General features: G+C 40.4%; 2 protein-coding genes across 3 annotated transcripts; one reads left to right on the plus strand and one right to left on the minus strand.

The window, feature by feature from the left end:
- Positions 1-7,512: 7,512 nt before the first annotated feature.
- On the minus strand, positions 7,513-9,084 carry LOC118112417 (macrophage mannose receptor 1-like). The gene is made up of 3 exons (XM_035161706.2): positions 8,953-9,084; positions 8,476-8,850; positions 7,513-8,362 (listed from the first exon to the last, which is right to left on the minus strand). The coding sequence occupies exons 1-3, from the start codon at positions 8,987-8,989 to the stop codon at positions 7,980-7,982; spliced, it is 795 nt and encodes a 264-aa protein (XP_035017597.1). The 5' UTR covers positions 8,990-9,084; the 3' UTR covers positions 7,513-7,979.
- Positions 9,085-13,010: 3,926 nt separating this feature from the next.
- LOC118112368 (transmembrane O-methyltransferase) lies at positions 13,011-16,665 on the plus strand. 2 transcript variants are annotated; one of them, XM_035161618.2, is made up of 4 exons: positions 13,011-13,218; positions 14,218-14,516; positions 15,727-15,923; positions 15,999-16,663. In XM_035161618.2, exons 2-4 carry the CDS (start codon positions 14,258-14,260, stop codon positions 16,332-16,334), a joined length of 792 nt encoding a protein of 263 aa, XP_035017509.1. In that variant the 5' UTR covers positions 13,011-13,218; positions 14,218-14,257; the 3' UTR covers positions 16,335-16,663. The 2 variants fall into 2 exon arrangements, with proteins under 2 accessions (XP_035017509.1, XP_047196540.1); XM_047340584.1 differs by lacking the exon at positions 13,011-13,218 and having other exon boundaries at positions 14,223-14,516; positions 15,999-16,665.
- The last annotated feature ends 5,722 nt before the right edge of the window (positions 16,666-22,387 follow it).

Raw genomic sequence — 22,387 nt, forward strand, 5'->3', positions numbered from 1 at the left:
GGGGGGTTGTTCTCCAGAGGCTGGTGAAGTATTTTCATAAATCAGGGGCCACAATTTACACAGAGGGGCCAATGATATATCAAACATCCATGTCCAATTCCTGATTCAGTAACATGCACATTTAAATATTCAGAATTAGAATTTGGGGACATCTAGTGGTGAAGTTGCATATTGCAGCTGAGTACCCCTCACATATCTCTTCCCTTCCAGACCGGCTCCCTATCTACATATAAAGTATTTAAATATAAAGGGCTCATTCTAGGGTAAAGACCACAATTTGTACAATTTAGATGAAACACAATAGTGAAAACATCAGTAGGATTATTTCATATTCAATTTCTGCAAATAGATCCTTTCACCTAAATCTTACTTTAGCTCTATAGCTTTGAACACACACCATTAAATATATTTAGAAATTTAGTTCTCGTTCAGGCAAATTGCGTTCTTCCAAAAAAACTGGAAAATAAAAAGTTATTAGTTTATTTAGACAACTGACAGGACCTTACCTCAGGAAACATGCAGCTGAACTGGATGACCGGAGAAAGGTTCCGGGCCATCAAGACCAAAACCTCACGCCACCTGAACAGTTTTTTCCCCATGGCAGTGGGGCTCACAAACAAGCCCCCTGCATCACACTGACTCTGCCCCCCCGCACATAATTTATAACTTATATATTATTGGCACTATCCCGGAACCAATCACTGCACCTTAGCACCGCACGTGCCCATAACATAACTTATTGTTCTTTCTGTATATATTGTTGTTTTATGTCCGATTGTTGTTTTTATGTCCAAATGCACCAACCACACCAAGGCAATTTCCTGTATGTGTAAATATACTTGGCAATAAAAAGAATTCTGATTCTGATTTGATGAGTTGTGTGATGCAACAATATGACAATATCAGACACTCGCCCATGAATTGCATTCCAGGCAACAACTCAGCTTCTTCAGAGGAAACTTTCTTCCAAGGAAACCTGTGAACCAGGGATGTTTGAAATGTTTATTCATAAATGTTGTGATCACCTCTACTGAAATTTCACCCGTTCTTTCCAATATGCAGATCCGTCAGATGAGAATAAGTAGAAAAGAGAAGAAATGGAAATGAAGTAACAGGACATAGTTCATATTTATTGTGTTTTTTCTCTCCCACAGTTTTGTATCTCGGACTCTAGAGCTGCAGAATCCAGATCTGACACTCAACAACAACAAGTGTGATTATGATTAATAACATCATTGCATGCATATCACTCTTATCATTCTCATTTTAACAACTAGTCGGACAGAGCTTAAATATGATGTGTACCCAACTGTTCCTGGTCTGTCTCTCCCCTCCGTCTCCCCCGCCCCTCTCTCTCCTCTTTTCCACCCACCTCTCCGCTCTTCCACCCTCTGCTGGTCACTATTTCAATACATATATTTAATGAAGTTACTAATGTGTGCTGCTCAAGGTATTTTATGTCAAAAAGAAAATAGAAAAACAAATAAGTCATTTATTCATGTTGCATAAACATATATTTATTGATTCATTTATTAGTTTACACATTTTTTGTCTGTCTACTTAATCTTACCAATCTATTTTCTATAAGACAGGGGTTTCCATAAAACCAAAACCAGTGCATTTTTGAGTTTTTTTATAATTTTGCTTTTAAATCTGACAAAAACAACTGCTGAGAGCTAAGAGCTGAAATCTCATTCACAAGGAGAATTAGTGAAGGAGTCTGAAACCAGACAGAGTCAAAATGTTCCAAAGTGTCCGTTTGTCTTGAAGAACCATCACAGAGCAGATTAATGAAGTGATAACATACAAGTACATCACAAGACATTTCTAGTTTCTCTCACTGTAAAGAAGCAATAGACAGAACAAACATCATCCAAATATTCATTAATGCGTTAATGTTATAAGAATCACTATTGAGACAATAACTGTTTTTCTAATGTCAGGATGTGTTCTCTCTCTTTCACTCAAGGAAGCACCATCCATTGCCCACCATTTGTCTGCTGTAGCTGTAGCAGACAAATGGTATTTTTTTTTTACAGGAAATTAACCTCCAGTTTCCTCCCTTCTCTGCAACACCACATACGACTTTCATCGAGTGAAGTGGGTTGTGACCATGATACCTGGAGCTGAATGAGTAGTTACTCCCGTCGGACCAGTAAATCTGAGGATCTCTGTACAAACCGATCCATGCACATCTGTCAGGTTTTATCAAGCTCTGTATCTTGTCGTTGTCAGCGTCCTTCCTCACGGTGGCCAGATCTGTGAAGTGTTCTCTGCAGTGCCTCTGAGCCTCAGTCCAATTCTTTGGTGTATTCACTCGCACAAAGTTAGAATCCTCTAATGTTCCTGCAGTTAAGTTTGAGAACAAAAGAGGGATAGTTGAGTCACACAATGGTTTTCAAAATCACATTTTATACATTATGTTGTATCGTAAAGATCAATATAAAGCACAACATTACCTTTGTAGCAGACAAATCTTCTCTTGTTATGGCATTGTTTGTCCAGCCATTTTCCATTGTTCTTCATGCCCACACAGAGCTGATTGGCTTTTAAATTGTTTGGGTCCTATCATTCCACCTCCTACATTCAGCTCCACTCTCATTGAACCCATCTGACCACTTCCAGTCAATATCACTGTACAGGCCAATCAAACCCAGAGCTGTGACCAGCAGCGGAAACTGTGTCTTTAAGTTTCTTCATTTCTTCATTGTTTTCAACAGTGGCCAGGTCTGTGTAATTCTCTCTGCAGTAGCTCTGAGCTTCAGTCCAATTCATTGCATCAGACACAAAGTGGTACTGACGGAGGAGGCAGGTGGAGAAGGTGAGGCACCCTGAGGATGAAACCAGTTATTTTTGTTATGTATGAGAACTCAAATTAATCTCTATATTCAGATTTCCTGTTAGAAATTCACTGACCTGAGAGACACAAGACACCAATGAAGATCCTTTCCATCCTGATGCTGCTCTGTGGACTGTCTGTGCCAGTGTTCACCACTAACACCTAACTTAAGTAGTTCTAATGTAGCATGTAACACCAGCCCCTCCTCTTCTACTGACAATATTCAGTGTTCTGTTGAACTCTTTATGCAAAAAGGCAAAGGTGCAAACATCAACATTTTTCTCGTTTATCTCTGGAGGCATCTCTCTATGCAGATAGTTCTGATCGTATCTCTGCCTCCACCCCTGTGCAGGTGGTGAGTGAATGAATGTCTGTTTGACTTGCTCACACCGTGGATCCAATGATACCTCCGTGACAGGGATGTTTGAAATGTTTATCTCTTAATGTTGTGATCACCTCTAATTCCATCCAATATGTAGATCAGATGGAAATAAGGATGAAAAGAGAAGAAAAAGAAATGATGAGTATTATTAACAATAATTGTATTATTATTATTATAATGCTTTCATCTATAAATTATTTTCATTATAACAACCATTCTGACAATGTAACCCCACTGGATATTGAAGCCTGCCTTCAGGTATCCAGTGTTCATCTTTACAACATGGATGTGTTCATGGAGACACAATTTGCCCCACAGGTCTCAGATCCAGTCCTTCTAGGCCCGAGCACCAACTCAGCCCCAGCATGTTGTGTGTTTCCTGATCTCGACCAAAAACAGCAGCTCTACAGCAACATCATGAAATAATTCAAAGGAGTCAACATGATAACTCTTCTTTCCATTGGTCTGGCTGCTTTGCATTGTAAATCCTCTCTGGCAGGAGTTCTTTGTATTCACTCATCTCCCTCAGGGTTATTTGATGTCATCAAACTCTGTATCATATCTGTCCTGGGTCTATGAATGTGTTCAGGAACGGACGTTTTCAGAGTAAAACTTCACAAAGGACCTTTTCACTTTTGAAGCAGCGGTTATAACAGTTTTTAAATTGTACTTTACATTTATATGGGATGAGTATGTGACTGAGGACCAGTTTATTCTTTCTGGTGTTAAGTTAATGTACTTACATGATTCTGGCTGTTCTGTGTTTGTACCCTCATAGTTCAATGCACCTATTGTAAGTCGCTTTGGATAAAAGTGTTGCGTGTTTTAATGGAATACTGAGAAAGTTTAATAACAGCAATAGGACAATTGAAGTTCAAATTATGAGGCAATTTCAGCAGAGTCAACAGCTTCGCATGCCATGGACATGTGAACATGGTGCTGAGTTCTCCAGTATTTTGGGAGGACAAATGGTTGGAACTTTGACACGCGATGACACAACTGATTTATGTGAAGCACAGTGTTTTGGTGTCAGCAGAAAGACTTCTCTTAGAAAACTGTACAGTGGTGCCACTCTCTCCATTACAACATATTATCTTGGATGAGCTTGACAGGCAAATGTTGAAATAAATTGCACTGTTTCAAATTTTGTTCATAGCATTGACCTTTGCTCATGGTATACAATGTAATTCATTATAGCACACTTACTTACATAAGGGAAATCTATATAAGCTACAATTTCAGATTTTATATTTATTTTAAGCCTGGTGTGCTTATTTTAGTTGGTACCTTAGTTAGTACCTTTTGAAAAAGGTGTTACCTCTGCACCACTGAGTGAAACTATCCTGATTTGCATTTGTAAAGCTCACAGCATTGTGATTTACATGTGAAAGCATCCCCTGGGCCTAGGAGCAGGGGGGGGGGGTCACCTGCCAACATTCTCAGGCTTGTGAAACTGCCAGAAACTGGAACCCCGCGTCAATTCCCGGCAGTTCCTGGCAGTTTTCTGTGCTGCCTGCAGATTCCAGTGAACAGCCGTTAACCTGAAATTCCACCAAAATTTGCAGCGACACTAACTGACACAAATTCTTCTTTTCATGCAGTTACTCGTGGTGGAGAGGCGGGAGGAGCGAGGGCAGAGGAACAGCCCGACCTGTCGTTCTGATGTAAATAGCAGCAGCGGCGAATCACAACACAAAGTGTGGGAAGCAAGTTTATTTCCACATTCAAAGATGATCATCCAACATGTTTTTTTACATTAAAGCTGCAAAATAAACATTTAAAATTTATTTGGGGATTTTCCACGTTGTTGTACATTCTTCGATGCAGACAAAATGCGCTGAATAGTGTGTGAAAGCTTTTTTGTTCTTTTCCGATGAGCTCACGATATAGTGCTTTATATAGCAGTCACTTTTTGGACTTTTCATTTAGGTTATGATCTTTTGTTTGGACTTTGTTTTTGTGTAATTGGGTTTTTGGATTTGTACTCTGTATTTTAATCTTCCCCTTCCTTGAATGTCCCTCGCCTCAGTTTAGTTATGTCCATGTTGTGCCACTTCCTGTTTCATTGTGACCTACACTCCCTGGTCCCCCCATGTGTCATTGTTGGTCACTTCGATCTTGTGATTGTGTGCACCTGACCTCATGTGTTTCACCTGGGTTCAGTTATTCCGTCTGTGTCAGGTCGTCTCTTCACTTTGGTTCTGTTCAGTCCAGCTCCTGTGTCTCTGTTTGGAGTTTCAGCTTTTGGATCACCTGAGTTCTCGAACCAGCCTTCTGAGTGTGAGCAATTTAATTTGTTGATTAAGTATTTTTCCCTGCACTTCTTGTTTGGTTCTGTTTCTTTGGCAGCATTTGTGTCCAGTTATACAACAAACGGGACATTAACGAGGCAAAAAAGGCTTTTTTTGAAGTCGATGACCTTGAACTACTTTCAGTTGTAATCAAATCATCCTTGAAGTGAATATTTGTGTTGGATGTATCAAAATTCCCTGAAGGTGTTTGTGATATATCACATTCACAAGAACATGAGGTCACCGTGACCTTGACATTTTACCTTCAGTCACCAACATCGTTTCAGTTCATCTCTGAGTCCAAATGAAGCTTCGTACAGAATTTGACATGTGTTCATAAAAATGGGGCAAACAAACAACCTGAAAACCTCCACCTAGGTTTCTCTGCATCAAAGGAAAAATCCACATTAGACCAACATGTCTGTCAGTGTGGTCACTTCTGGCTGAATATGTCTGTCAGGTCACAGTCAAGACCTGTCAGACTGTCCAGAAGAGAAAAGTAATGAGTTCAATATTAAGGACAAGCTCGCTTGGGGGTTGTTCTCCAGAGGCTGGTGAAGTATTTTCATAAATCAGGGGCCACAATTTACACAGAGGGGCCAATGATCTATCAAACATCCATGTCCAATTCCTGATTCAGTAACATGCACATTTAAATATTCAGAATTAGAATTTGGTGACATCTAGTGGTGAAGTTGCATATTGCAGCTGAGTACCCCTCACATATCTCTTCCCTTCCAGACCGGCTCCCTATCTACATATAAAGTATTTAAATATAAAGGGCTCATTCTAGGGTAAAGACCACAATTTGTACAATTTAGATGAAACACAATAGTGAAAACATCAGTAGGATTATTTCATATTCAATTTCTGCAAATAGATCCTTTCACCTAAATCTTACTTTAGCTCTATAGCTTTGAACACACACCATTAAATATATTTTGGAATTTAGTTCTCGTTCAAGCAAATTATGTTCTTCATAAAAAGTTATTAGTTTATTTAGACAACTGACAGGACCTTACCTCAGGAAACATGCAGCTGAACTGGATGACCGGAGAAAGGTTCCGGGCCATCAAGACCAAAACCTCGCGCCACCTGAACAGTTTTTTCCCATGGCAGTGGGGCTCACAAACAAGCCCCTGCATCACACTGACTCTGCCCCCCACATAATTTATAACTTATATATTATTGGCACTATCCCGGAACCAATCACTGCACCTTAGCACCTACGTGCCCATAACATAACTTATTGTTCTTTCTGTATATATTGTTGTTTTATGTCCGATTGTTGTTTTTATGTCCAAATGCACCAACCACACCAAGGCAATTTCCTGTATGTGTAAATATACTTGGCAATAAAAAGAATTCTGATTCTGATGAGTTGTGTGATGCAACAATATGACAATATCAGACACTCGCCCATGAATTGCATTCCAGGCAACAACTCAGCTTCTTCAGAGGAAACTTTCTTCCAAGGAAACCTGTGAACCAGGGATGTTTGAAACGTTTATTCATAAATGTTGTGATCACCTCTACTGAAATTTCACCCGTTCTTTCCAATATGCAGATCCGTCAGATGAGAATAAGTAGAAAAGAGAAGAAATGGAAATGAAGTAACAGGACATAGTTCATAATTATTGTGTTTTTTCTCTCCCACAGTTTTGTATCTCGGACTCTAGAGCTGCAGAATCCAGATCTGACACTCAACAACAACAAGTGTGATTATGATTAATAACATCATTGCATGCATATCACTCTTATCATTCTCATTTTAACAACTAGTCGGACAGAGCTTAAATATGATGTGTACCCAACTGTTCCTGGTCTGTCTCTCCCCTCCGTCTCCCCCGCCCCTCTCTCTCCTCTTTTCCACCCACCTCTCTGCTCTTCCACCCTCTGCTGGTCACTATTTCAATACATATATTTAATGAAGTTACTAATGTGTGCTGCTCAAGGTATTTTATGTCAAAAAGAAAATAGAAAAACAAATAAGTCATTTATTCATGTTGCATAAACATATATTTATTGATTCATTTATTAGTTTACACATTTTTTGTCTGTCTACTTAATCTTACCAATCTATTTTCTATAAAACAGGGGTTTCCATAAAACCAAAACTAGTGCATTTTTAAAGTTTTTTTTGTAATTTTGCTTTTAAATCTGACAAAAAAAACTGCTGAGAGCTAAGAGCTGAAATCTCATTCACAAGGAGAATTAGTGAAGGAGTCTGAAACCAGACAGAGTCAAAATGTTCCAAAGTGTCCGTTTGTCTTGAAGAACCATCACAGAGCAGATTAATGAAGTGATAACATACAAGTACATCACAAGACGTTTCTAGTTTCTCTCACTGTAAAGAAGCAATAGACAGAACAAACATCATCCAAATATTCATTAATGCGTTAATGTTATAAGAATCACTATTGAGACAATAACTGTTTTTCTAATGTCAGGATGTGTTCTCTCTCTTTCACTCAAGGAAGCACCATCCATTGCCCACCATTTGTCTGCTGTAGCAGACAAATGGTATTTTTTTTTCACAGGAAAACAACCTCCAGTTTCCTCCCTTCTTCAAATCTGCAACACCACATACGACTTTCATCGAGCGAAGTGGGTTGTGACCCTGATGCCAGGAGCTGAATGAGTAGTTACTCTCGTCGGACCAGTAAATCTGAGGATCTCTGTACAAACCGATCCATGCCCATCTGTTAGGTTTCAACCTCTGTATCTTCTTGTTGTCATCGTTGTTCCTCACAGTGGCCAGATCTGTGAAGTGTTCTCTGCAGTGCCTCTGAGCCTCAGTCCAATTCTTTGTTGTATTCACTGGCACAAAGTTAGGATCCTCTAATGTTCCTGCAGTTAAGTTTGAGAACAAAAGAGGGATAGTTGAGTCACACAATGGTTTTCAAAATCACATTTTATACATTATGTTGTATCGTAAAGATCAATATAAAGCACAACATTACCTTTGTAGCAGACAAATCTTCTATTCTTATGGCATTGTTTGTCCTGCCATTTTCCATTGTTCTTCATGCCCACACAGAGCTGATTGGCTTTGAAATTGTTTGGGTCACTATCATTCCACCTCATATATTCAGCTCCACTCTCATTGAACCCATCTGACCACTTCCAGTCAATATCACTGTACAGGCCAATCCAAACCTCAGAGCTGTGACCAGCAGCGGAAACTGTGTCTTTAAGATTCTTCATTTCTTCAGTGTTTTCAACAGTGGCCAGGTCTGTGTAATTCTCTCTGCAGTAGCTCTGAGCTTCAGTCCAAGTCATTGCATCAGACACAAAGTGGTACTGACGGAGGAGGCAGGTGGAGAAGGTGAGGCACCCTGAGGATGAGACCAGTTATTTTTGTTATGTATGAGGACTCAAATTAATCTCTATATTCAGATTTCCTGTTAGACATCATACAAACAGTGAAATTCACTGACCTGAGAGACACAAGACACCAATGAAGATCCTTTCCATCCTGATGCTGCTCTGTGGACTGTCTGTGCCAGTGTTCACCACTAACACCTAACTTAAGTAGTTCTAATGTAGCATGTAACACCAGCCCCTCCTCTTCTCACTATGCAGATAGTTCTGATCGTATCTCTGCCTCCACCCCTGTGCAGGTGGTGAGTGAATGAATGTCTGTTTGACTTGCTCACACCGTGGATCCAATGATACCTCCGTGACAGGGATGTTTGAAATGTTTATCTCTTAATGTTGTGATCACCTCTAATTCCATCCAATATGTAGATCAGATGGAAATAAGGATGAAAAGAGAAGAAAAAGAAATGATGAGTATTATTAACAATAATTGTATTATTATTATTATAATGCTTTCATCTATAAATTATTTTCATTATAACAACCATTCTGACAATGTAACCCCACTGGATATTGAAGCCTGCCTTCAGGTATCCAGTGTTCATCTTTACAACATGGATGTGTTCATGGAGACACAATTTGCCCCACAGGTCTCAGATCCAGTCCTTCTAGGCCCGAGCACCAACTCAGCCCCAGCATGTTGTGTGTTTCCTGATCTCGACCAAAAACAGCAGCTTTACAGCAACATCATAAAATAATTCAGAGGAGTCAACATGATAACTCCTCTTTCCATTGGTCTGGCTGCTTTGCATTGTAAATCCTCCCTGGCAGGAGTTCTTTGTATTCACTCATCTCCCTCAGGGTTATTTGATGTCATCAAACTCTGTATCATATCTGTCCTGGGTCTATGAATGTGTTTCAGGGTGGATTTTGGAAACTTGCTGATTTCAGAAGTTTATTTCCACATTTAAAGATGATCATCCAGCTTGTTTTTTACATTAAAGCTGCAAAATAAACATTTAAAATTTATTTTGGGATTTTCCACGTTGTTGTACATTCTTCGATGCAGACAAAATGCGCTGAATAGTGTGTGAAAGCTTTTTTATTTTTTTCCGATATGCTCACGATATAGTGCTTTATATAGCAGTCACTTTTTGGACTTTTCATTTAGGTTATGATCTTTTGTTTGGACTTTGTTTTTGTGTAATTGGGTTTTTGGATTTGTACTCTGTATTTTAATTTAGATGAAACACAATAGTGAAAACATCAGTAGGATTATTTCATATTCAATTTCTGCCAATAGATCCTTTCACCTAAATCTTACTTTAGCTCTATAGCTTTGAACACACACCATTAAATATATTTTGGAATTTTCTTCTCGTTCAAGCACATTGCGTTTTTTTCAAAAAACCTGGTAATTAAAAGTTATTAGTTTATTTAGACAACTGACAGGACCTTACCTCAGGAAACATGCAGCTGAACTGGATGAGTTGTGTGATGCAACAATATGATCGATGGTTAAATTCCCATATATCAGTGTTCACTATACCTGACAATCATGGTTTCTTGTACAGCTATCATTGTGAGGACCAGTTTGAGTCGACAGCCTACGGAGTGAGGACGTTTTGGGAAAGTGAGGGTCTTTTGGCCAGTCCTCACTTTGTGACCCCCCCTTTAATGGACTGTTTAACCCTAACCCTGTTTGGGGGTTAAGACTTAACCCTTACCCTATGGTTAGGGTCTAGGGAATGCATTACGCCAATGAGTGTCCTCACTAAGATGTACAAACGTGTGTGCGTGTGCGTGTGTGCGTGTGTGTCAGTCACCTCCATTCACTGACACCATTTGCATCTTTTAATATTTGTTTATTCATATTTTCTCACGCTTTGATCAGTTCGACTCTGGAGTAAATTATAGTTTCTGTCATTCTTGTTGGTCTAAAAGTAAAAGAGTTGAGTTAGACATAAATAGGTAAATAAAATAGCAAGTAAAAGTACAAAATATTGTAAAATATAGGCAATGATATAAAATATGAAAAATACAAAGACATGTATACGCACCTCCGACTTCAAAGAGAATATCATGGGTCGATAAAGTAGAAGAATAAAGTGCAGTGGCAGGAGGATGGGACAGTATAGTTATAATAACACATGAATATATATATATATATATATATATAACTTTACACTGTATAGATTAGTTCTGTTCTATGTATATTTTCAATATTTTTTATATCCCATTTGTATGTATGTATTGCATGTTTATGTATCATTACTTCACTGACATCTATTTTTTGGGCCTAATGAAGGATTATATTATTTTATACACTACCGTTCAAAAGTTTGGGGTCACCGAGACAATTTCGTGTTTTCCATGAAAACTCACACTTTTATTTATCAAATGAGTTGCAAAATGATTAGACAATATAGTCAAGACATTGACAAGGTTAGAAATATTAATTTTGTTCTTCAAACTTTGCTTTCGTCAAAGAATGCTCCATTTGCAGCAATTACAGCATTGCAGAACTTTGGCATTCTAGCTGTTAATTTGTTGAGGTAATCTGTACAAATGTCACCCCACGCTTCCTGAAGCCCCTCCCACAAGTTGGATTGGCTTGATGGGCACTTCTTGCGTACCATACAGTCAAGCTGCTCCCACAACAGCTCAATGGGGTTGAGATCTGGTGACTGCGCTGGCCACTCCATTACAGACAGCATACCAGCTGCCTGCTTCTTCCCTAAATAGTTCTTGCATAATTTGGAGGTGTGCTTTGGGTCATTGTCCTGTTGTAGGAGGAAATTGGCTCCAATCAAGCGCTGTCCACAGGGTATGGCATGGCGTTGCAAGATGGAGTGATAGCCTTCCTTATTTAAAATCCCTTTTACCTTGTACAAATCTCCCACTTTACCAGCACCAAAGCAGCCCCAGACCATCACATTACCTCCACCATGCTTGACAGATGGCGTCAGGCACTCTTCCAGCATCTTTTCACCTGTTCTGCGTCTCACAAATGTTCTTCTGTGTGATCCAAACACCTCAAACTTTGATTCGTCTGTCCATAACACTTTTTCCAATCTTCCTCTGTCCAATGTCTGTGTTCTTTGCCCATATCAATCTTTTCTTTTTATTGGCCAGTCTCAGATATGGCTTTTCTTTGCCACTCTGCCTAGAAGGCCAGCATCCCGAAGTCCCTCTTCACTGTAGACGTTGACACTGGCGTTTTGGTACCATTTAAAGAAGCTGCCAGTTGAGGACCTGTGAGGCGTCTATTTCTCAAACTAGAGACTCTAATATACTTGTCTTCTTGCTGAGTTGTGCACCGGGGCCTCCCACTTCTCTCTCTACTCTGGTTAGAGCCCGTTTGTGCTGTTCTCTGAAGGGAGTAGTACACACCGTTGTAGGAAATTTTCAGTTTCTTCGCAATTTCTCGCATGGAATAGCCTTCATTTCTAAGAACAAGAACAGACTGGCGAGTTTCACATGAAAGTTCTCTTTTTCTGGCCATTTTGAGAGTATAATCGAACCCACAAATGTGATGCTCCAGATACTCAACTAGCTCAAAGGAAGGCCAGTTTTATAGCTTCTCTCACCAGCAAAACAGTTTTCAGCTGTGCTAACATAATTGCACAAGGGTTTTCAAGGGTTTTCTAATCATCCATTAGTCTTCTAAGGCGATTAGCAAACACAATGTACCATTAGAACACTGGAGTGATAGTTGCTGGAAATGGGCCTCTATACACCTATGTAGATATTTCATTAAAAACCAGACGTTTCCACCTAGAATAGTCATTTACCACATGAACAATGTATAGAGTGTATTTCTGATTAATTTAATGTTATCTTCATTGAAAAAAACAGTGCTTTTCTTTGAAAAACAAGGAAATTTCTAAGTGACCCCAAACTTTTGAACGGTAGTGTATATAGAGAGAGACTGATATAAATATATAAGCAGGTATTTATACATATTCGTTATTAATTAGTCAGATACATTTCATATCTTACAGGCTTTAAGGGCAGATGATGCCAGTTTTAACTCTTCCTGCAGAACCAGTTTCCCACATGCGTGTTGTATTTCTACATGTTTGCTGCCCTCTTGTGGAATCACGCAGCATCACCGAGAAGCAGGGGGAGGAGCCTGTGTGCGTGTTTCCAACTGGACTTTGCCACGCCTCCTCTGAGGGCGTCTATTTCCTGGAGAGTGGAATCGGATTAACGTGCTTTTCCTTCTCGTTGGACTCTTTTCTCTCAGGATTTGATTCAGAGGTTAAACGATCCAGGTTTGATTCCCAGCTGCTGCCACGTGTTTGCTCGTGTGTTTGACTGACAGGAGACACAGTGACAGTCCCACCTGTGTTTGACAGGACTGATCCTGGAGCAGCTACAGGGTGAGAAGCTCCTCTGTCACTTTTCACAATTAAAAGTTTCCTTGTTCGTGTTCATGTTTCTATCAAACAAAGAGTGTGTATTGTTATTAATTTGGACTGAAACACAAAGGTCTTTATTCATATGACCACTGTATAAACATCGAGACAAAGTCGGACATGAAGTCATTGTAAAGGTTTGATTTCAACATAATGTTTCTAAAAGTCATAATTCATGTTTAAACCTGAACGTTTGTTTTGATAAATAATTGTTATGAGATAAATCTCTGCAGAAATGGTCTGTTTCTGTTTGTTCCATTGTGTCATGTTCGGTTTGATATTAAAAGTATGAATATGGTTGTTCCGCAAAATTGTTTCCATGACAGAAATAAATAAATCAACATTATATTCAGCTCACAAAATAATATTTTACATTCAAGTTTAGGAAAAAGCTTATTTTGTTGTTTACCCTAAAACAAAATACTGGTTTGATGAATTTTCTATGTTTTAAGTTGATTTTCCAAAGAGCTTCACATCCATTCAGGGAACAATACAATTATTAAAATGTAAAAACAACAGAGTGGCTAATATCTGAAAGGATGACTGGAAATCTGCAGATTGATTTAAAAAAACAACAACTGCAGACTCAGTCCTGTGCTTTGAAAGAACCTCATTTTACCAGCAGGAGGCGATAAAGAGCAATGTTTTCCTCGTATTTTACAAACAACTAATAAAAGTTTGAACATTCTAAGACAGTTAAGCATTAAAATTTCAGCCAAAGATAATTGCTAAATTATGTATATATAGAATAATCTCACATATATTATATTACTACATTATTATATATGACAAGTGATTTTGTATTAAATCATTGATAATGATAATCTGGATCCAACAGGAACCATCTTCAATAAGCTCAAATTGATGATCAAGACTTTTCTTGTTGAGATAAATCAATAACCAATGTGTCACTTCTCTGAAATCAAACAGTTTTACCTCATTCTCTCCATCTTGTGTTCACAGGTTTTTGAGATTTCTCCCCGTTTCCCCAGCAGCCATTAAAATGTGGCTGGTTGCCGTTTCCGTGCCGCTGCTTCCTGCCATCGTCATGGCGTCCCGTCGTTACCACGTCCAACTGTCCTCGCTGTGTCTCCGAGCTCTGGGCTGGGTGCTGAGGCTGCTGCGGCGGGGGGGAGTGTGTGTCCGGAGCACACACTCCTTCGTCTTCTCCAACTGCACCCACGGCAAAGTGGACAGTGTCCTGGAGACCTTTGACCTCTACGCTGAGACGCACCCCTCCTTATCCATTGGTCCAGAAATAGGTAAGTAAATGCATCTAAAGTTGTGAGGAACTGTCGTTGTGATATTTAACTTTTCAGACCAGTAGAATCTGAAATCTGTGACCTGTGTGGATGTTCTTTTCCTCAGGAGCGTAAAGTTGTTGACGTCCTATGACCTAAAGGCTTGAATTCAGGTGCAGATCCAGTGGAAGCGTCCGAGTCTGACACAGTTTTGTTCTGTTAAGTGATGAATCAGTGGCCGACATGTTCAAACCATCAGCATCTGGGAAAGTTGTTAAAAAACATCCAAACCTCGCTTCACAGAAATGTTCAGAGATTTATGAACTTCAAAAAGCCGCAAAGAAACTTGTAAAGCAAGCAATGTTCTGTGACACAGATGTGAATCTTTGAATCTCGTGAGCATCTGCGGTGCAGGAACATGAGGAACTGAAGCAGTAAACAAAGCTTATGCTGCTGCTATCAGAGGTTTGCTGTTCGTGAAGTGTCCAGAGAGTGGCGCTCTTTCCCCTGTCTGTTTTAGCCACAGCAGCAGTTTCTTCATCTGGTTTAATTTTAAATAAACAATATATGTATTTAAAGCAGTAAAATTATTTTTTTTAATGCAATGATGAACCTGTAGTTTATTTACAGACATAATTTAAAGGTCAAATGGGTTTAGAAATCCTAATATTCATCACTAACTTCCACCCATTGTATATATGACATTAATAACTTTGACACTTATGGAATAAATGTAAATTTTAAGTTCTGCCCACAGTTTAGTAGAAAATCATTAGAAAATGAAAATGCTGCTTCCATGTTTTAACCAGGAGTCTTTGTCATTTATTCTCTTGTTTTATTAAACCTTAATCCTTTCAATTAAATAAGTAGCAAGTTTGAACCTGTCATTTTTTAAACATTATTGTAATATGATGATTATAACGTGTCCATCTCTGCACGATGACGTCTACTTGTGATCCAAAACAACAACTACACTAGAAATAAAACAAACAGGCTTGTTTTCCTTCCTATACGAGATTTCTTCAGTCTCTTCCAAATGAAAACTTGTGGACCAAAGTACCAGATGAATCACATTGTTGTGAAATGTACTTCTGCTTGTATTGTTTTTAGGCTTCATTTATGTATAGATGTATTTAGTTTACTCCCTGTACAGTTTCCTTGTATTGTAATGTGTGTGTGTGTGTGATGTTGATGAGGCTGGTTTTCTAAAGCCTTGTTTGCTCTGACCCAGGTGAGGCGTTGGATGCTGTGGTCAAGCGGGTCCGTCCCTCTCGGGTGTTGGAGCTGGGGACTCACTGTGGCTACAGCTCAGTCCGCCTGCTGCGTCTGCTGCCCCCTGTTGGCAGACTGATCACAGTGGAGGTGGACCCCCTCACAGCAGAGCTGGGGGAGGAAGTCATACTTGTGTCTGGATTCAAACACCATCAGGTACATTACAGCTTCAAGTAAAGACTGGTTATCAAACAGGAAATTCAAATCTAACTGATTTTCTGACGTCCTCAGTTCCAGGTGTTGACGTCGAGCTCAGCCGAGGCCGTCCCAGCGTTACGCTCACATCTGGAGCCTGATGTGAGTGAAGGGTTCAACCTGGTGCTGATGGACCACGATCCTCTGCTGTACCTGGCAGACCTGCAGGCGCTGGAGAGAGAGGAGCTGCTGTGTCGCTCCGGCTGCTCCGTCCTCTTCATCGACAGGAAGAGACGAGCTGGAGGTCTCAGAGGAATCCTGGAACACGTCAGAGCGAGATCTGACTCCTGCTGCGTCAGGACTGAGCTTCCATCTATAGTGGAGGTCTTCTACCAGAAGGAACGTGCTGAGGTAGAAGCTGAGGGAATCTGAAGACAAGGTGTTTGTCAGGAAATAGTTTTATAAACTTAAAAGAACTGGAAGATGAAAACGTGCTGAATGGATTACTTGAAAATCTACTTTTTTTCCTGGATAATTAAATTACAAATAAGTTAATAATAATGAAACGTGTGATATCTGTGTCACAGTGTTTATGAATAGAACAGCCACACAGTGAATTAGTCTTTTGAGCTTGAGGTTGACTTATTATTTAAATCGAATCAATCAAATATCATATTATCTGAAATATATTAATATGATTTTTATACGGTGTTGATCTTAATGTTAACTGTGCTAACTTCCGGGATATTTACAGCAGAAAATAACAATAATAAACTAGGGCTACGTTGTAGCACTAACGTGCCCGAGCTCATGCATTTTGAAGCCTGTTGCGGTTAGTGGAGAGAGCGATCAATGACCAAGCGCATGTCTCTGCGTTGCATGCGTTTTGGGGCTCTGATGTAGCGTGAGCAATTTTGTGTCAATTGGACAATGTTACAACAAATCAATTTTCACACTGATCAATAGGTGGCGCTATGACCCTGCACTGATATTAATATATGGAGCTGTTCAGGTCAGGATTGTGATCATAGGTCAGTAGTTCGGGGCCGGTTGGATAATGCAGAGTGGATTTACAAAGTACTTCCTGTTTCATGGTGAATCAGTAGGTGGGACACTATGACACTGAGGAAATATTGACACATAGAGCTGTTCAGGCTTGGACTCTGATCATGTGACAGAAGTTTGGTGGTGATAGGACAATGCACACTGGAGTTATGACAACATCGTGTCCTTTGGCGAAGGATGATCCTTCGCCGCAACGCAATGTTTACACGGTTTGAGGAAATGTCACAATTCTGACCATGGTCCAATGACTTGTCTCAGCTCATTTGAGCTGTATATTGTTAAGCAACCAGGAGCAGTGCATCAAAGTATAAAACATGTCACTTTCTGTCGCCAGCAGGTGGCGCTGTGACGATGAGTCAATATAGATACAATTTTCACCACTTCTGAGCATGTTGAAGGCTCAAAAAGCCAAATCATTTGGGTTAGAATAATAATAAGAAGAAGAGCCAACATTAACTTCAATCTAAATTAAATATGTTGTAAGAATTTAGATATTATTGTTATAAATCATTGTTATTATAGTAATTGTTAGAGACAGACTGTTTCTACAGTTTCCGCATTTGTCCACCAGGTGGTAGTGTTGTACTGTTGTTGTACTGATTATGCCGCGGAGGGGGACCGGGAGACGGCTCAGAACACGGCCACTAATCACGCACTACATTCCACGCCATCACGTCAGCGCTGTCAGTATCACTACGCACAGACTGATCTGTTCAGGGCAAAACTAAAAATCGTCATGTTTTTAGATGACGTCTATTTCGATCGTCGAACGTGTCGTCAAAACGTCAAAAATTGACGACTTCCTGTTGCGTTTTCCATAACGCTCCGCCATAACGCCTTTTTTGTGGAACTGGTATATATGAATATATATACCAGTTCCACAAAAAAGCCGCACTATTGTTGTACTGTTCCTAGAAAAAAAAATGAAAAAAACATAGATATAAAAAAATATACCACTAAAGCCAAAATGGTGGGCTTCCTGTTTGGTCTAGCATATCTATCCAAGAGACTTATTTGTTTGTTATGAAAAGACACATGTCCCCATCGATTTTTGTACATGTCGGCCAATCGTGGTGTCGGGGCTGCCCTTTAGGGGGCGCTAGTCAGTTATTTTGCCACGCCCATTGGCAAAATAACTTAATAATTCCTTAAAACCATATGAATATTTTCAGGGGGGGAGTGTTGATACACAAATGTAGTTTGAGGGAGGTTGAACCTCGAACACTGAAGTTACAGCAATTTCGTGTGTCACAGCAAGTTGATGAACTTTGACGCCACGCCACTATTATGGCTTTTGACGAAAAGATAAGAATAATCCTTACAATTTCAAGAGGGCCTCCCACCGTCGGTGCTCGGGCCCTAATAACAAAACAAACAAGCGGACAGGGGGTGAAAACATAACCTCCTTGTGGACATAAATACCGGATGTAGAGCCCAGAGTAACCACTTGATGGCGTCCTCTGCTTTTTTAAAGGAACAGAAACCTGCACATTGAACTGGGTTTGATGGGAAAACCTTTAAAGGACAATTCCACCCAGTTTAAGAGTTTACATGCGGCTCAGTGAACATCAACATCTTTTGCTTTTGATATTTGTCATGTGATCAGTCTCATATTTCCTGGTTTATTCATCACGAGGCAGCAGATTCCCCCCCCTCCCCTTGTGCACGTTGTGTTGTTTACTTTCAGACTCACGTTTACAATTAAATAAATAAAGCACGATTGGGGGAAATTGCTCCCAGTCGCTCCCTCCCTCCTTTGTTTTTACTAACATCAGCAATCTTCCTCTAAGTGGCCGTAATGTCTGAGACCCTGTGTTCCAGCGAGCATCTCAAACGAGGGGGAGTCGCTGTTGTCTTCGGGGAACTCAGGTGGAGTTTTCTGAACTGAGCCTCTAATGGCACCGCCGAGGCTTTTCAGAGCAGCAGGAAAGCCATTACACGGTTTAGAGACAATTTAGTGCAGAATTTAAATAAATAATATTTGCGCAATAACACGATTTAATTAGATGCAATATTTGCAGGGGCCTTGGGGTGCGTCCCGACCCCGGGTCACAGCGTGGTGGATGCTGCAGTGGGTGAGATGATTCTAACTTGGAGAGCGTGTGCTGCAGTGAAAGGGAGACAGAGAGTCAGGGGGAAGGGGGGGGGGTGCACCTTTAAATTAGACATGGAGGTTAGGTAATACACAGAAACTGGATGAGAGTGGTGTAAATCCGTCCAGCTGCAAAACAGGTAATTGTGCTGGCAGCATGTTGACGAGCTGCATGAATACTTTATAACCTCAGACACCGATCACTGTCGGCACATCTGGGGGAGCAGCTTCTGTTGAATATGACTGAGGGAAAGAAACACTGATTTCCTGGAAACTCTGATGCCACCGGGGTCGTTCATTATGAATTAGCTGAGCGCCGAATACTGTCGGACACATGATACACAAAGTTACAGGGATCTACAGTTCAACATGAAGCACTGACAGGAGGCTCTGCTCTCTAACTAGTAACAGTACTTGTACTGAGGAGGATTGCAGAAGCATTATATTATGAAACCACTGATTACCTCTGACTGCCCAGGATGTAATCACTGGTTTCAGTGGTAATTTGTACCTTATTTTGAATCTTTTTAAACGAGATTACAGAAAAAACAAAACCAAACAGATTCCTACAAAACTTGGTGGAAGGAAAACACAGAAATCAGAACAACAAGGTGACAACTCGGTAAATGGGAACTTCTGAGGAGCAGGTGAAAAAAGAAAATCAGGGATATTTAGTGAGTTGATATCTATGAGTGTGTGAAGTTTGGGGCACTGTGATTAGATATAATAGATATAGTGTGGTCTCGGGGGAGGTATGAGCTCTACTGAGTTCTATTGTTATTGTTTTTATGAATATAAACAAAAGGTTTCTGAACTAACATACGTACAAATATCAGATTTTTTGAACAAAGAACTGATTTCCATATAGCAACAAGTCATTTCCTTTATTCTGCCCCGAACCAGTCTATAATGAGAAACTGCACTTGTATATTACATCTGTTAACCCAGGATGCTATTTTCATCTTGATATTTACACATTCTCCTGTATTTGAGACAAATCGGCTGCACTGCACTTTGACATAATGAATTTCTGACACCAGCCGAGTCGCTGAATGGCCGGTGTGTCACTGTGATTACACCGAGCAGACCGGCTTTAATGATCGCTCATTAGCCTCCACCACCATCTCCCACAATGCAACGTGTTGGAGCCGAGAGGTGGTCAATTTCTCAGCTGTCAGAGGTGATTTAACATTTCCTTCGCTGTCCTTTCAGAGCAGCGCCAGTGTACACAATGATGTACAACCAAATGTAAACACCGGGCTCCATGACCACCCAACCCTTCGCCCCTTCCTCAAAGTGAAAAAAAAAAAAATTAATGGCTTCAGTTTTCTGGGTTCCTCCTCCGTCGGGCTATGAACTGCACTCTGTGCCACGGAGGCTGGAGAGCGGATGTAAACACAGCTTTCAATTATAAATCAAACCCTAAAAGAGCCTCGCACCGCTGCCCCCGGGCTCCCGGCACAAAGGCCCTTCATACCCAAACACCCCACAATGCACTGCTGGGAACCTCTGGCTATTCACCGCCATCAGTTCACATCTGAGACAGAAACGTCTTCAGTGGCAGAGATATGCAGAGAATGTCATATTCATCTCTTGCATTGTGTTATGATCCCATGCTGCTCTGAAAGGAGACGCCCGACCTGAGGGCAGAGCTGCTGGAATTTTGTCATAACATGTTGGTGGTTTTACATCATTTCATCAAACATACATATAAAAGAGGACTTCATATATTTCTAAACCTGGGCCCTGATGTGTTTATACATGTGGATGTGTAAATTAATCATATTCAAAGCAGTTTCCACATGTAATAAGAACTAATACTTCTACTACTACTTTTTCATTTCGTCCATGTCCCATTTGCTAACGTGGAGGAGGTGGGATTTATGACCTATACTGCAGCCAGCCACCAGGGGGCAATCAAGATGAGTTGGCCTCACTTTTGGGGGGGGTTGTCATATCGTTCGTCTTTATAAACAGTCCATGGTTTAAACACTAAAACAACTTGGTTACAGTCGTGGTCGTGTTTAAAAGTGTCCGCAGGTACGATACATGATGTGAAGCTAGGCCCGAGAGGTCAAGTTGCGTCACATGACCACTAGAGGTCCCCGTCAGGTAAACGAGAGCCTCTTTAAAAACATGAAAAAAGGGTTTTCTCCTCATGTCCAGTGTTTAGTCGACCCATCGTCTACACCGACCTCCTCCATCTGCAGCTCTGTATCATCATCATCACACCGTTTGCTCCTGATGAAGAGGAGTCACCGCTCCTCCAGCTGCTGCAGCGCTTTGGAAGCTGGGTTCAAAGGAGGCGGAGCTTTGAACGGCGGCTGAAACAACTGACGCCGTCTTTTCTTTTCCTCGGAGGACGCTCACAGGTAAACATGAGTCATCCGGGAATCAAACAGTGACTGAGGACGGTTTCCAGCTGCTTAAAGTCACTTACATGTAAAAAAAACAACAACTCAGGGACGAATAAATGAACATTAAAGCAAAATGAAGATGACAACTTTTTTATATTCAACCTTAAAGTGCAGATTTAATGAGATGTAAGTTTTCTGTGACTCTTCACATTGTAAAACAAGTTATAAATTAGATTAGTTTAAAGAAAAAGAAGTTAACTGTCACATTTATATTTCCTTTTAGTTGTTTTTTCTCTGACGTGATCTGTACAACAATCCTCTGTAAGTTTCTGATGCTTTCTGTGAATTTCTGTCCTTTTTTCCCCTGCGTCCGTCGCGTCGAACAGCAGCAAAAACACTTGTTTACAGATTCACAACATGTTTCTTGTCAGGAGGTGAAAGAACAAAGCGTCTGAGTCTGGTTCATCAACTGAAGTGGGCAGAGCCGGAGTAGAGAGGAGACTCCTGATGGCCTCTCCAGAGACCAGGGGACTTCTATATTTGGTTCACTGTGACAACAACAACACACACACACAAGCGCACACACGCTGCATTTTGTTCATGTCAGGGTTGTGTAATGATTTTGTGTCCTCACGTGTGATCGCTGTCACCTGTTCCTCAAACATGTCACATCTCTGAAGCAGAGGCAGCCTCATTTTTAATCGGTCCAATGTAAGTTTACGTTATTACGCTGGTTTGAAAGAAAGAGTTTAGAGTTTTCCTCCATGGATCCGTACAATGCATTAATCCATCTATATGTACTCATCTTTCTTTATGGCTGCAGAGGAGAGGGGAGCATCCAGGACTTTTTAAACTAGAACAGCTCATACAACTCGATCTAGATCCAATAATTATTCTCTGGGAAAACGGCGAAAGAAAGTGAAAGTAAAATCCTGAACACGTCCCTTTGTTTGGATCCATGTCAAACTTCA

Source organism: Hippoglossus stenolepis, chromosome 7 (genome assembly GCF_022539355.2).
Source record: "Hippoglossus stenolepis isolate QCI-W04-F060 chromosome 7, HSTE1.2, whole genome shotgun sequence".
Taxonomy (NCBI): Eukaryota; Metazoa; Chordata; class Actinopteri; order Pleuronectiformes; family Pleuronectidae; genus Hippoglossus; species Hippoglossus stenolepis.